Below are 14,039 nucleotides of genomic sequence, written 5' to 3'. Positions count from 1 at the left end.
CTATCATGAAAGCTGTCACTTCAGGCACCTTGCCCACATGCCAGGCTTCCCAAAATTGCCAGCATTGAGCACCAGCCATGGGAGGGAAGGCATCAAGAGACAGACACAGGAGGAGCAGCACTGGGGTGCCTGCGAGCATCCCAACCAATGTGCCATGCTCCCTCCCCTAAGTACCGATGTACGTGTCCTTGCCATCATCCCCATTTTCCTACTCTTCACCTAAATCTGCTTCTGCCCTCTCACTGTACCCAGGGGTTTACACCCACAAGTGCTTCTTGCTCCTCAGGGAAGGTCTCTGAGGTCTCCTGCAAGGGGGGCCAAGTGGCCTCATGTGTGTGAGCAGCACTGGACCTGTTCACTCCCAGTCAGCAGAAAGTGGATGAAAGGATTTTCCAGGAGATTTAAGACTTATTTGAGAAATGATGCTTATTTTCTTGCTAGAAAACACACACACCTTCGAGGTCTGCCTCCCATTAGCGATCATCAGCAACAGAAACAGAGAGACCAAACGAGCGCCTGATTAATAAATTAGCTTCCCCCACCGCAAAGTCATTCCCGTCACCTTACAAAAACCTCTTTTTTTTTTTGCACCAGGCGTGCCAAAGCAGCCTGGCAGCAGCCAGCCCTGCTCCCATTAGCGTTGTGTAATTAACCTCGAGCAAAACAAGCCCACGAGAGCCAAACGGCGACTACACAGATTGAGGAGTTTGGACGCTTCCTAAAGGGCTCACGCTAAGCCCCACGAACCAGTCCAGGCTCTTGCAGCTCTCCCATAAATGATTTTTAGCATGAGGAAAGGGGAGATCCTGACACCCATCCATGGCTCAGCATCACCCCAAGAACCCTGGCTCCCCATATCCTCGCTGCCCAACCTGCAAACACTGCTTGTTACCTCTCCAATTTTAATAATTTGGGAGCTGGAGCATTAGGAGAGCAGTCCAGATCCTTTCTGACCTTTGGGGATCCATCCCCTCTTAGAAACAGGGTCAATAAAGACCCCTCAGTGCCCTAAGATTTCTTGTGGGGAGACATCTCTCAGCTTCCCTATGCACGCAACCACAGCAAGTCACGGCTTGTTTTTAAAACAAAGCTTTTTTTTTCATCCTGATAAAGTCCAGATGCTCACTTAAAACTGCGGTTACCACAGAAATGTCCAGGGAAATGCCTCCTGCCAAGTGCAGAGCTCCTGAGCTGCCCAAAGATTTCACAAAACCAAGGCAAAGGAAAAAAAAACCCCAACCTGGCTCAAAATGAAACTCTTGAAAAGCAAAAAAAAATACATTTAATACAAATCAGCAGAGAACGACCAAGAAATAATCCACTACTTCTAATTACACAGCACAACGCAGTTGAACAAAGCCACCTCCTCATCCCACACCCAGAGAAGAGGCCCCCACCTTCACAAGCAGCTTCTGGCACATTGGTAAAAAGCATTAAAACCCCATTTTTACTCACCGCAGCTCAGCCGCTCCCCTCCAGCGTCCTCCATTGCCCTCGCACTGCAGCCAAAACCCATCAGCACCCACCTGGTACCCAGGGATGCTGATAGGGCCCCCACCCACAGGTGGTTCCCATCACCTTCCTCATTGGGACATCCCAGGCAGCACCTGTGGGGGCTGCACCCACCCTGAGGTGCTGGTGCTGGGTCAAGCCCTTAAGGTGGAGAAAATGTGTTAGGATGTGTTTCCACCAAGCCTGCACATCAGAACAGGGCAGCAGGGACTGTTTTCCCTTCTGGCTGTGTCCCTGTCCCAACTTATCCCATCCCACCTCACCCCTCTGGGCTTCTTCATACCCCTCTTGCCCAAATCCCTCTATCCCCACAGCACCTTCTCCCTCCACACCATGGAGGCAGGCCAGGGGGACTGATGCCCCTGCAATAGTCAGAATTGGGGCTAAAGCACACATAGGGTAAAAAAGGATGGGTTTCTACTTGTCAAGAGCTACCAGAATATGGAAGAATGACCATAAATACCCCGAAATGTTTTTCACCCTGAGTACAGGCAGGAGCCATATTCCCAGTTTCTGGCCACAGACCCTCACCCACCAAACCTGGGTGGCAAACCTCCTTATGACAGCCTCCAGAATGATCCCACGGGACAAAGCAGCCCCCAAAGCCTCCCATCTCCTTGTGGGTACGTCTCTTCAGCAGACGGTATTGACCGTTGTCCCATTGGAGCCCCCTGAGGCCACCCCACCTTTTACAGCACTGTCCTTGATGTTCTTCTCCGAGACTGAAACAGGTTTGTGTCTCTCGTGCCTGGTAATGGCTTTTTCAAGGCCCCTGAGGCACAACTGCACGTCCTCCCGAAAGGAGGGGGTGTAGAGTCCGTAAATGATGGGGTCGGTGCAAGTGTGCAGCAAGCCAAAGAGAAAGAAGCTGTGGTTGATGTACTCCGGCATCTTCTGAATCATGGCTGGCTGGAACCAGTACCACAGGCCCAGGAGGTAGTACGGGGTCCAGCAGATGATGAAGGTGGCAACAATCACTATGGTCATCTTTAGAGTCTTCATGCGTGCCTTGGAGATGTGGTCATTTTGGTTTCTTATCAAACCTGCCAGGGAGAATCAAAAGGAGAGCTGGAAACGGGAGAAAACCAGGACAACATGACCATCCATGACCATGCTTCTGCCAGAGAGAGGAGACCATCTCATGGGCTGCTCCATGGCCCACAGGAAGCAGAAGACAACAAGGAGGGGGGCCAAAAACTTTGTACAAAACCCCTTATTTGGGTTATCCCTCAAAGGACATTGAGACAGACCCTACAGTGCTGGAACAGGGTCAGTCACAGACTTGTGGTAGACACCCAAGACTCATGGTAGACACCCAAGACTCATGGTGGACACCCAAGGGCTTGGGATCCGCTTACCTTTATTGACCTTTAGCTGCTTACTGATCTCGCAGATGATCCGGACGTAGCAGACGACCATGACGCTGAGGGGGGTGATGTAGAGAGTGGTGAAGGTGAACATGTTGTAGACCGTTTCCTCCCAGTGCGCTCGGAAGCTCCCGTGAGTCACGCACTGGGTGAAATTCCCACCTGGGATCGTGTGCAGGTGGAAGAGGAAAAGCTGAAATGGAAAAACAAATAATAACTCAGAGCAGTTTTGGAGCAAGGCACCACGTCCTGCCACCTCCCTGCCCCTGTCAGACTGCTGTGGGTACCCAACTCATGGCTGCAGCCAGGACAGATGGGATCTGACGGCTGCAAAGTCCCATTTTCTGGCCATAATGAATGGTATTTTGGCCAGGAACCGCTCAGGTTTGTCTTGGTCTGCCCCAACATGTTTTGCAGTGGTGCAGTGATGCATTTTTTAGAATATAACCATGTGAACAAGGACTAAAAAATAGTGGATATAATTTTTTCCCAGCCTTTAGCGTAACGCACTGATGGTGTTGCAGTGAATGCGTGCTGTAAGGACCTGCTTTGCTGTCCTGGTTTACTGGGACAGCATCTGAGAGTCAGTTTTTCTGACAAAAACTGTGATTTTGTAAGGTCTGCAGCACTATTTCATGAGAACAAAGTGCTAAAACTTGGTTCAGTTTTTCAGCTAAAGCTGCTTTGCAGGTTGCCATAGTGATCAAGGTCTTTACAAGTTTTGAGTTAGCCTGGTCAGCCAAGCTAGGGGGTGCAAAAGCCAAGGAAGATGAGCCAGGCTGACCAATTAATAGTAACCTATACCATAAACCATAAACTGGGGAGTTTGCTGGGGACAGCCCTCCCTTCCTTCTTCTTCTTCCTCCTCCTTCCCTCTTCCATGGCTGACATCTCAAGAGGAACTTGTTTATCATCCTACCCCTGAGGCCTACTCCCCCATCATATCAGCTAAGTATAACTCTGTGTATTTTCTGCTATATTAGTTTTTATTATTATTTTATTAAGTTTATATCTATTTCAACCCACAAATCTTTCTTTTTCCCGATCCTCCTCCACAGGTGGGGAGGAGGCACCGGGTGATGGAGCGACTGTACAAACCACAACACCCACTCAGCAAAGCCAACCCGGCAGTGGTGGGGCCCATGGATTGGGATGGACTCATTGGGGCTTCTGAGATGGGGAAATTCTTCACCAAAACCCCCCCAGCCTGGGCAAACCACATGAGGAGGGCACCAGGCCCTACCTGGGGCAAGGCCAGGAGGATGCTGCCGGCCCAGGCGGCGCGGAGCAGCATCCCGTTTCGTCGGCGAGCACGGGTGCGGGGCAGCATCCCGTTTCGTCGGCGAGCACGGGAGAAGGGATGGAGGACGGCCGCATGGCGGTCCAGGCTGATCACCACCAGCACCAGAGCGGCCGCGTACATGGCGAAGAGCTTGAGGAAATTGAGGAGCTTGCAGGAGACGTCCCCTCCGTACCACTGCACCGTCACGTTCCAGGCCGCGTCCAGGGGCATCACCGCCACCGCCACCAGCAGGTCGGCCACCGCCAGGCTGAGGATCAGTGGCTGCACGTGGGATTTCCTCCTCTTCCTCAGCAGGCTGCCCAGCACCGCAGCGTTGCTGCCCGCCGCCAGCAAGAAGAAGACGGCCGTGACGACCACGCGGACCCTCGCCGCCTGCGTGAACCTGGGCTCGACCCAGTGCTCGGGGTGGCCGGAGGTCGAGATGTTGGTGTCCCCCTCAGCAGCGGGGCATTGGGAGGATGCGGGGAGCCCTTCGTCACTCATCCTCTGCCAAAACACAAGCAGCAAAGTCAACCCCCTTGTAGGGGCTGTGTCATGGGCTGCAGCTTCAGTATTAGGAGAAATAGGGAGATGGTGGGACCTACATTGGTGACAGCAGCAGCAACCTGACAGTTTTGACCTGTCCCTGTCTGTCCCCTTCGTGTTGCCCATTTTGCTGCACTCCCCATTGCGGTGACGCTGCCCGGCTGCCCTCCTTGGCTCACCCCTGCCGTAGCTATAGCAATGGCTCGCACAGACACATATTTTTAGCTTTTTATGAGGCCATTGAGCAGCTGGGAAGTGGGAGCGGTGGCCAGGACCACGGGATGAGCCGCACCCCACCAGTGCCCGGTCAGGAATGGGTCACACTGGAGCTGGCTGAGCCGGTGCTGGGTGCAAGGGCTCATCCTTCCAAAGGGGCTTTGCAAGCAGAACTCAGCTTTTTAAATACAAAAAAAATCAAAAAATATAGCACTTTCTGTCAGTGTGTTAAATCTAACAACTTGTATTTCAAGGGCAAATGCTTTCAACTCTTGGGACATGAGCTGTTAGCAGTCCCAGCCACGAGTAAGGAAGCTTTCTTATGGCTTTAAGCACCTTCTGGTTTGCTGATACCGAAATAAAGCATCCCCTACCTTCGCACAAATAACGAGCAGCAGAGATCAAATCTGTCTCCCAGCTCTGTAGGATGGAGATGCTGACATTGTGCCTAAAGCTGCCCTCCTCCAGCCCCACCACCCTTACCCCCTCCCTCCCCAAAAATCAATCCAAGAAGCAAGCAGCAATAAGAAAGAGCAGTTTAAAAAGTACCGAGCTGCTTGCTGGCTCTCTAGAAACGAGGAGAAACCCATGTCAAGGTCTGGATTTGTCCCAGCTGATGGGAACGTACCTGGCATACGCATGCCCTGATGCTCAGAGAAGATGCTCCTTGTCTTTCCTCACCGCAGTGCTGAGTCCGGATGCTCCAACTCGTCTTTGCATCACATCCCTGCACCAAACCCCTCGGAGCAGCCGAATTTCCCTTTGCCGACAGCCGAGCCGGCAGCTCCGCTGTTTGTAGCGCAGGCGGCTGCAGGCACCTGGAGACGGCAACGCTGATGCAAACACCCCCTGCACCGGCAAACCAGGAGCAGCACACACCGAAGTGAGCACCCACGGGCAGGGTGTTTCATCCCCAGGCAGGGGCCAGCACCCCTGCACTCATGGGCTTAATGAGCTGCCTGATTTCAGGCTTAATGAGCTGATGATATGGCACGAAATGGCCAAAATTCAAGATGTTGTGGCCAAATGTGGCCCTGTCAGGGCTAAGTGCCAGCACTCCCTGCATCGGTTTTCTATAAATACAGGAAAATGAGTTAATTATCCCTGGAGTTAGTGATGAACATCTCGTTGCTTGGACAACCAGGAGGCTCACAGCACACACACACCCCCACCCAGCGATGCTCTGGGACCACACAGGTCTGTGGGAGCATCACAGATGAACACAGGTACCTGCCTGGGCTGGAAACGCTGTAAGGAGGGAATCAATAAGGAGAAACTCGGGTCATTTTGCTGTTTTAATGAATAAATATCATTTTTTCTGCACGCTATCAGTTCCCACCTTGTTCTTTTTGTATTTCTTTCAGCATAACACAGTGAGAGCTCCATGTGCTGTGTGAAACCCTGGGAGGGACAAAGAGCTCACGAGAGCTTAAAAAATCCAATGGGCGATGCAAGGGCAGGGAGGGGACAGGAGGACACCCCACACCCCCGGTCGGCACAACTAAAAGAGCTGTGGGGTGACACAGGGACAGCCCCAAGCCCCACAGGGACCAGTGCTGGCAAATGTGCTCCCAGGGGCATCACGGGGACTTTAATTACGTGCAAACAAATCTTAGCATCTCCTGGTCTATTAAATTAAGAAGTAATGCCATACAGAGGGGCTGCAGGTCCCAGGCTGGTGGTTGTTGCCTGAGAGGAGAAGGTTCATTCTCTGGGATAGGTTTTTGGTCATTAAACCCATTCCTTTACACATGGGATGGGACCATCCCTGTCACCTCCTTACCTGGGGCATCGCCCGCTGGCACCATGGGAGTGACCCTGGTCCCTGAGGGGGTGAAAAAGGCCCAAAACCCACCAAAAAGTCGGGTGGAAGCCTGTTTACGACAGCAACCACCTCCTTCTGGTGCTAGACTCCTGCTTAAAGCCGAGATTAACTCAGCCCCACACACTCAGCCGTATTTTTCCTTTCATTCAGCTCTTTGCACCTGCACGAAAGCAATTAAATAGCGAGTCAGGAATGCGTTCCGTGTTTGTGCTGCTTCCCGGCTGGCTGCCTTTTTGTCTAGAAATGTCCTCTCCATCCCCAGCCGGGTGATGCAAGAGAGGGACAGGATTTTTGTTAGGAACTGTAACCCTTGCTCATGCCACAACAAAGCCCTCGGTCCCTGCTCAGAGAGGATTTTTTTAGCATGCCATCACGCAGAAATGTCCTGGGCATGCATTAGCAATAAGTCGTATTTTAAGGGTGGGGTCCCTTGTTAAAATGACTCTTTTTCTCTGGCATTTGCACAGTAACCCCCTTGTGTTTTCTCCTTTTTTTCCCCTCCTCTCAAAGGTCAGCTTGCATGCTGTCTGCTCAGCAGCCTTCAGCTGAAGCTCCAAACGCTGGTTTAACCATCAGAGGCTTTCGGTCCCCAGGATTAGGAAACAGCGCTGGCAAGCGGGGCTTGTTTCCATACACCCTGCTCTTTCCGAAATCCCCTCCTTTTTGGGATGCTGCCCCAGTACATCCCTGGAGCTGCAGGTCATGAGGACTCGGAGCACCTCCAGGCTCCCCAAATAGGACTTTTCTCCCCAAATCCATACAGATCATCCCAAAACACCTGAGAAAACAGAAACCAGAAAGCCAATGGCGTATTTTTTCACGAGCAGAAGTACAAGCCCTGTGTTTTTCCATCGGACATCCCCTATAAATTGGGATCGCATGCAGGGAAAGCAACACAGAACACAATTTCCATTAACCTCGTGCAAACCTGCTGCTGTTTATCCTAATAAATCACCGCCAGAGTCTTGGCTTCACAAAAGAGAGAGAAAAATTTGTATTTTCACCCCTGCTGCTGGGCATTACAGGAGGGGAAATGATGGATCTCACCCCAGCAGAGCCATCCTATGGCACCCCAGCGCCCTCAGCCCAGGCAGGTGCTTCTGCCAGCAGCTTGTCCAAAAATTCCTCTTTGCTCAGAAAAACCTCATGATTTCACAGCTTTTAATGCTGATTTTTTTTTCTCCTTCAATATCCTCCTCTTCCAAGCCTCGAATTGTCTCAGGAGCAGCTCGTCCAAGGAAATTTTTGTCTCATACTGGACTCGAAACAGCAAGTCTAGTCAGGGACATCTGACATGCGGTGTTTTTGTGAGTAAATACCAGCATCCATGAAGTCATTTCCCGGGGTTAGAAATGAGCTCACCTCTGGAACGGCTCCTCTTCTTACCCAAAGTTCACAAGTAGTCAAGCAGTTGTGAAGCTCCCAATTTTCACCCTTCTCATTAAAATAGCAGGGGTTGCGTGTGGCGCGGTGCCTCCTCCGGCTGGATGGGGCTTCACCCTAAACTCCTCAAAATCTCTGCAGCAAAAGGCAGAGGAGCAAAGCTCAGCAGGGCCGAACCAGCGGCTCATTCTGCCTGCTCAGCCAGCCCTGGCCGCTCTGCCCAGCTTGCCAAGAGGGACAATAATTGTTGTCCCTCCTGGGGATAATCTGGGTCACTCCATCCCCCTGCTGAAAGTCCTCATTGAAAGCAGAGGGAGGGATTTCTTCTGCCCTCTGGGTTCAATATTTTGGCAAACGGAGTCTTTGGGTCATTTCTTGGTGAAATTGTGGAGTCTCCTTCTCTGGAGACATTCAAACCCGCCTGGATGTGTTCCTGGGTGATCTCCTCTGGGTGGCCCTGCTTTATCAGGGGGGTTGGACTGGGTGATCTCCAGAGGTCCCTTCCAACCCCTACCATGCTGTGATTCTGTGAAATAAGGTGGTGTTTCTGATTCGGCTGCATAAATCAAAGCCTTGCTAGAGACCTCGCTGGTAAAAGCCCATCTCTGGAGGGTATCATGCCATTGGGCAGCGATGCTGAGCAAAACACGCTCTTGATACTCAAACCTGCTGCATTTCCCATCTTTTAATGCCCTGGCTGGTGCTTCTGGTGTTGCTGAGCCCAGCACATCATGTTGGATGTCCCATGGACCCAGCCAGGATGGTGTGAAGGACAAGGAGCCCAGATGGCCAGAGCATCATTTCCAGAGGTTCCCCAAATCTACATCTTCCCATGCAGAGCAGCACATTATTTGGGGTCTCACCAGCATCGTGATGCTCCTGTCCCAGTAAACCAGGAAAATAGGCCCTGGGGTTGATGGAGTGGCCATGGGTCCCCTTTGGTTCTTGCATACATCAATCCAGCCAGGGCTTTTGCTGCCCTAACTGGGTATTTTTCTTGAGCTGGAAAAAAATGATGAAATCTCAATGTTTTCATTGTGACTAACCCACAGAAGCGAACAATTTTGCCCTTGTTTTTTGGATGGGGTTTAGTTGCTCTCCTTGTCTTTGCCTTTCATGCCCTCTTTTATCCTCTGCGTTTTTTCCACTCCCTATGGGACCTGCCCATCGCATGGCTCCAAACATCAAACGTCCTCCTCTCGCCACGCTCCCGAATTGGACTGTGTGTCCCAAGACTGTATTTCAGTGCTCCCTTTGGATGCTCCTTCCCAAACATGGGCCAGACTCGAGGACTGGTTTCTCCATTTCACTGGGGTGAGACATGGGGAGAGCCGAAAGCCCCATGGGACCTCAGCAGCATTACATGGGGCTTGCAGAAGCAAGAAGCAAGGAAAACCTCCCCCAGCACCTCTTTCCCCTGTACTTGGTATCTCTGAGCAGTTTTCCAGGCCTAAAACCACCCTTGGGTGAGCTTCAAGTGGGACACAACTCCTTTTAGGAAAGGATCAGTGGCTTGGTGGGTAGAGATGCCATTCATAGTGAATTAAATGAGTTAGAGGAACACTATTTCTGCTCCCCAATCCTGTTTTTACCCTCCTACAAGAAGCCGTCTCCTGGGACCACAAAACCCCAGTGTCCCTTGGGATGAGCATCAGCACTGACATCTTCCCCTGGCCAGATTTGGCCTCTCAAAGGGGTGTTTTTGGGAGGCAGAAGTCAATCCGATGCCAGCCCTTCTCTCCAAACACCACACCCTGCTGGCAGATGTGCATCTACCCTCTGGAGAAAGTCGATACGGCCACGACCCGGGGAATCCCAGCAGCGCCCAAATTAGCTCGGCACAGACCGGCTTTTCGGAGCATGCCCTCGGCTCCATGCATGAGGTTGTGAGGTATTTTACAGCTCTGGTCACTCCCATGACGGCTCCAGGGAAGGGGAGGCATTTCCATGTCCTTTTTCGCTGTCATGGATGCTGGAAAACTCTTTTCGGAGCTGAAACTCGGAGGCGGATCAGCCCCAATTACCCCAGGCTCAGCTCTGGGTTGCTCAGTGGATTCAAACCTGGGGTGCTGGGAAATGCTCATGGGTCATGCAGGATTTTGCTGATTTTTAGGAAAAACTACCCATTGCTTTGCTGGTGTAAATCAGCTGCAAACCAGCTTACCTTGACATGGCCTATAGCCAAAAAATTGAGGAGGAAAAGGCACAGATGAGACCAGGGACTGCCACCCCATCTCCACCAGCCCGGAAAGCACCCAAGCCCATGGCTAATGCCTGTAAATAAGAGTTATAAATTAAAGATTTCTTCAGGAGCAATTAATTGCCCAGGGCAAGATGTGCTTTGACACAGGATGGTCTTTGTCCACCAAACCCCCTCCAGAGCTAAAGCAAACAGCTGTGGGTTGGAGCTCTGCTCCTGCTTTTCCCCTGTGGCTTAAATGTCCCCATTGAGGCGCTGCCCTGGCTCAGACCTCGGCACGATGCCATCGCACCCGTTCACATCCCGTGGCCGTGTTCCCATCACTGATCCCGGGTTGGGCAATAATTCGGGCCCCAGGATGTTCCTGGCAAATATTGGTGTGGCACCGGGATGGTGCCCTGCAAACGTCCCTGAGGAGGTGATGCTCGGTGCAGGGAGAGGCTGGGACACGCATAGCTCTTGGAGGGCTCAAAAATCATGGCCTTATCCATCTTGCAGAGTTTCTAAACAAGCCAGAATGCTTATCTTAATTACTCCAGCTCAGCAATGTAATGAAAAAGGGATTCGCACTGTGGGTCCGGATGTGGGGCCGTACATGTGCAGCAGAGATGCAGGTAACAGTCCCTGTGCACTCAGGTAACAGCTGTGCCCGGCAAAAGCACCAGGAAAAGCCCTTCTCCTTGACAGATGTGATCACAGAGCAGGGGACACCCCTATTTTACATACTGGGGGTGTCAGTCACATTGTGCCAGTGTCAGCAGACATTTGGGGGCTCACCCCATGGCCAAATCCCGTGAGCAGCACGGCCGCTTGCCCTCCCCTACCTCCCAGCCATTTCTCCGCTCCAGAAGATGCCTTCCCAACCTAAAATCAGCCTTTCCCTGTCTCCTGCCTTTCACGGCATCCCCCCTCTGCGGTGCTTTTTGCATCTGTTTTGTAAATGATGTACATGGAGCTGAGCACTGCTGAGCCACGGTCCAGGCTTCAGCTCCAAAGCAAAACGGGGGAGGGGGGGGAAGTCCACTCGCTCCTTTTCTCCCAGTCACAGCCTGTAAATCCTCATCCGCACAATAAAAACAAACTCCAGTAGTTCATTTTTTGGGCTCTTTCCCAAAGCTTTTAGGCAGCTGGAGCGCGGTTTTGTGCTGATGAAGCGGTGGAGGAGGGCTTAAGTGAAACAATATTGCAGTGGCTGTGAGGTTTGCTGGTGGTTCGGAGCTCAGAGCGAACCCCAGGGACCCGCCACATCTCCAAATTCTCCTGCAAACCATGGAAATCGCCAGTGCAGCTCCCGGGATAGCAAAACAGGCTTTAAAAAACAACATTAGCCACCCCTGGAGCATGACTGGAGAAGTGCCGGCAGCCAAGTGCTTAATGAAATCCCAGCTCCCAGCTCGCCCGCCGAAACCACGCAAGCTTCCCCAAAGTGTTTGGGATGGAACAAAGTCATCAATCAGTTATTTTAACTCCCAGCTCCGTAAACAGGAGCAAGCCCAGAAACACACAGCAGGGGAAAAATAACCGTCAGCTCCTTGGGAGAGGGCACGGGGAGTGGGGACAGGGGCAGGCGGCGGGGAACTGAGCACAGCCTGGGCCCCCATAGGGCATTTTGTGGACCACATAGCCTGTAAATCCCATGCATAGCCCCAAAGGCAGCTCCACCACCCCTCTGCCCTCTCGGCATGGTGCAGTTGGCTTTTGGTGCCGGTCACTCTGTCAATGCCACATTGGAAAGGATGGGAGGCACAAATAGCCAGGATGAGCATCAGTGGCTGGTTTTCCTCTGGAATTATTGGAGGGACACAACAAGGGCAATGAGATAGACAATCATGAGGGAGTGTGGAAAGGGAGATGCTGCTGCACCATCTGCTGTCACACTCACCTTGCCCCAGCTTCGGCACTGGGGAGAGGAAAGCATTACGCATAGTGGTGCTCATGTAAATGCATTATAGCCTTGTAATCATGCATCCACGATTGTCATAAAATAATGGAAAAATCCCAAAATGGTTTTTTAACCAGGGTCCCCAGGTTAATCTGGGAGGGGAATGAGTCCAAGGTGCTGCGGCTCTGCTGCACCACTGCTTTGAGTGGGAAACACCAACCTTGGAGAGCTGAACCCCCAGGTGATGGCCAAAACAAGAGCAGATTGGTCTGGGATGCATCCTTTCCCACTGGCAACGGGGGCTACAGCCATCGTGGGTGGACAGAAAGGAGCTGGTGCTCAGCGCTGGAAACATCTGGGGCTCTTCTTGTGCTGCTCCATCCGACATCAGCCGTGTGCCAGAGCTGCAGTGAGGGATGGCCACGCCAAGAGAGATTGAGCAACCAGACTTTTCTAGACACGCGGGTTTGCATGAACTCACGTGTCCCTGCTCCTGAAGCCATCAATGTGTCTCCTGAGCTTGTCTTGCAGGAGCTGTGCTGGAGAGGAGACACCCGTGCTAAGATGGAGATGCCCATGCTAAGGAGGCTGCAAAATCCTGTGCAGAAACACCTGCAGCTGTGCTGGGCTGGAGCTATCACCTGGTTTCCATAACATAAATAACATTTTTTTTGCAGAACAGCCCATTTCCTTACACCGCAGTGGGACCCACAGACATCAATGCCAGCGTGTGCCAAGCATCCGGTGGGACGGGACCGGACCTGCCTGCAGAGGCACCGGTGCTGTGCCAGGGACGGGATGGCCGCAGCAGGAGGTGGATGCCATCCGGGAAGATGAATCCCTTGCTCTCAATCTCAGCACCTTCCCCACATCTTGTCCTCACCACAGCAGGGAAACGCGGCCGAGCTCTGTGTTTATCTCACAGGTCTGGGGCCTCCAGCTCAATGGATGCTCCTTGCCCACCGGATAAATATCCTGCCATTTTTTGGCACATCTCGGGTGTTTTTGCCTTTTCTCTCATAAACATAAACAGGAGCCGGTGCTGGCCACTGCCAATTATTTTTTATGTGACACCTTGATCGATGTTCCTCTTGCACCGCTCCCTCTGGCAGCAGAATGGGTGAGGATTACTGAGGCAGCCCAGGACATCGCTGGCACATCCCGCTCACCGCTGGCCGCCCTGACGCCCATCCCCAGCCTTTGGGGTTGGCTTCTGCCATGTAAAGCACACGCTTTCACACCAGGCTCCAGTAGCAAACCAGCAGCATGGCCCCATGGCGCCTAGGCTGCATGAACACATACCCAGGGTGTCCAAATCATGCACCCCATCATTTATCCCATGTCCTTGCATCCCCACAACATCCTCATTTGTCCCCACACAGCTGAGCCCTGCCCCACACCTGTGATACATGGGAACTCCACAGGCAACATTGGGTGGGCACTGCATTTGTCCCAGACTGGGCAAGACCAAGAAAAGCATCCCCAAAACTCACTGCACCGCATACCTGTACGCTGTATCTCCATCTTCAATGCTCAGCAGCATCTATTTTGAAGCCAGGCCTAGAATGAAACCCTAAGAGTGATAGTGCTGTGCTGGGATGCAGTGCTCACACCAGGACGTGGTACTCACACCAGGATGCGGTACCCACACCGGGATGGGATACCCTTACTGGATGCAGTACCCACACCAGGATGTGGTACCCATACTGGATGCAGTACCCACACCGGGATGTGGTACCCACACCGGGATGTGATACCCATACTGGATGCAGTACCCACACCGGGATGCGGTACCCACACCAGGATGTGATACCCATCCTGGATGA

At 52.3% G+C, this 14,039-nt stretch overlaps 1 protein-coding gene across 1 annotated transcript; it reads right to left on the bottom strand.

The window, feature by feature from the left end:
* Positions 1-2,145: 2,145 nt before the first annotated feature.
* On the bottom strand, positions 2,146-12,256 carry GNRHR (gonadotropin-releasing hormone receptor). Its single transcript, XM_010194305.1, has 6 exons — positions 12,214-12,256; positions 6,707-6,748; positions 5,605-5,741; positions 4,123-4,668; positions 2,871-3,072; positions 2,146-2,555 (listed from the first exon to the last, which is right to left on the bottom strand). Exons 1-6 carry the CDS (start codon positions 12,254-12,256, stop codon positions 2,146-2,148), a joined length of 1,380 nt encoding a protein of 459 aa, XP_010192607.1.
* Positions 12,257-14,039: the final 1,783 nt, after the last annotated feature.

The sequence above is a fragment of the Mesitornis unicolor genome, unplaced genomic scaffold, assembly GCF_000695765.1.
Source record: "Mesitornis unicolor isolate BGI_N332 unplaced genomic scaffold, ASM69576v1 scaffold8191, whole genome shotgun sequence".
NCBI lineage: Eukaryota > Metazoa > Chordata > Aves > Mesitornithiformes > Mesitornithidae > Mesitornis > Mesitornis unicolor.
Note: the sequence above shows the minus strand (reverse complement) of the source record. Positions and strands in the feature narration are given on the sequence as shown.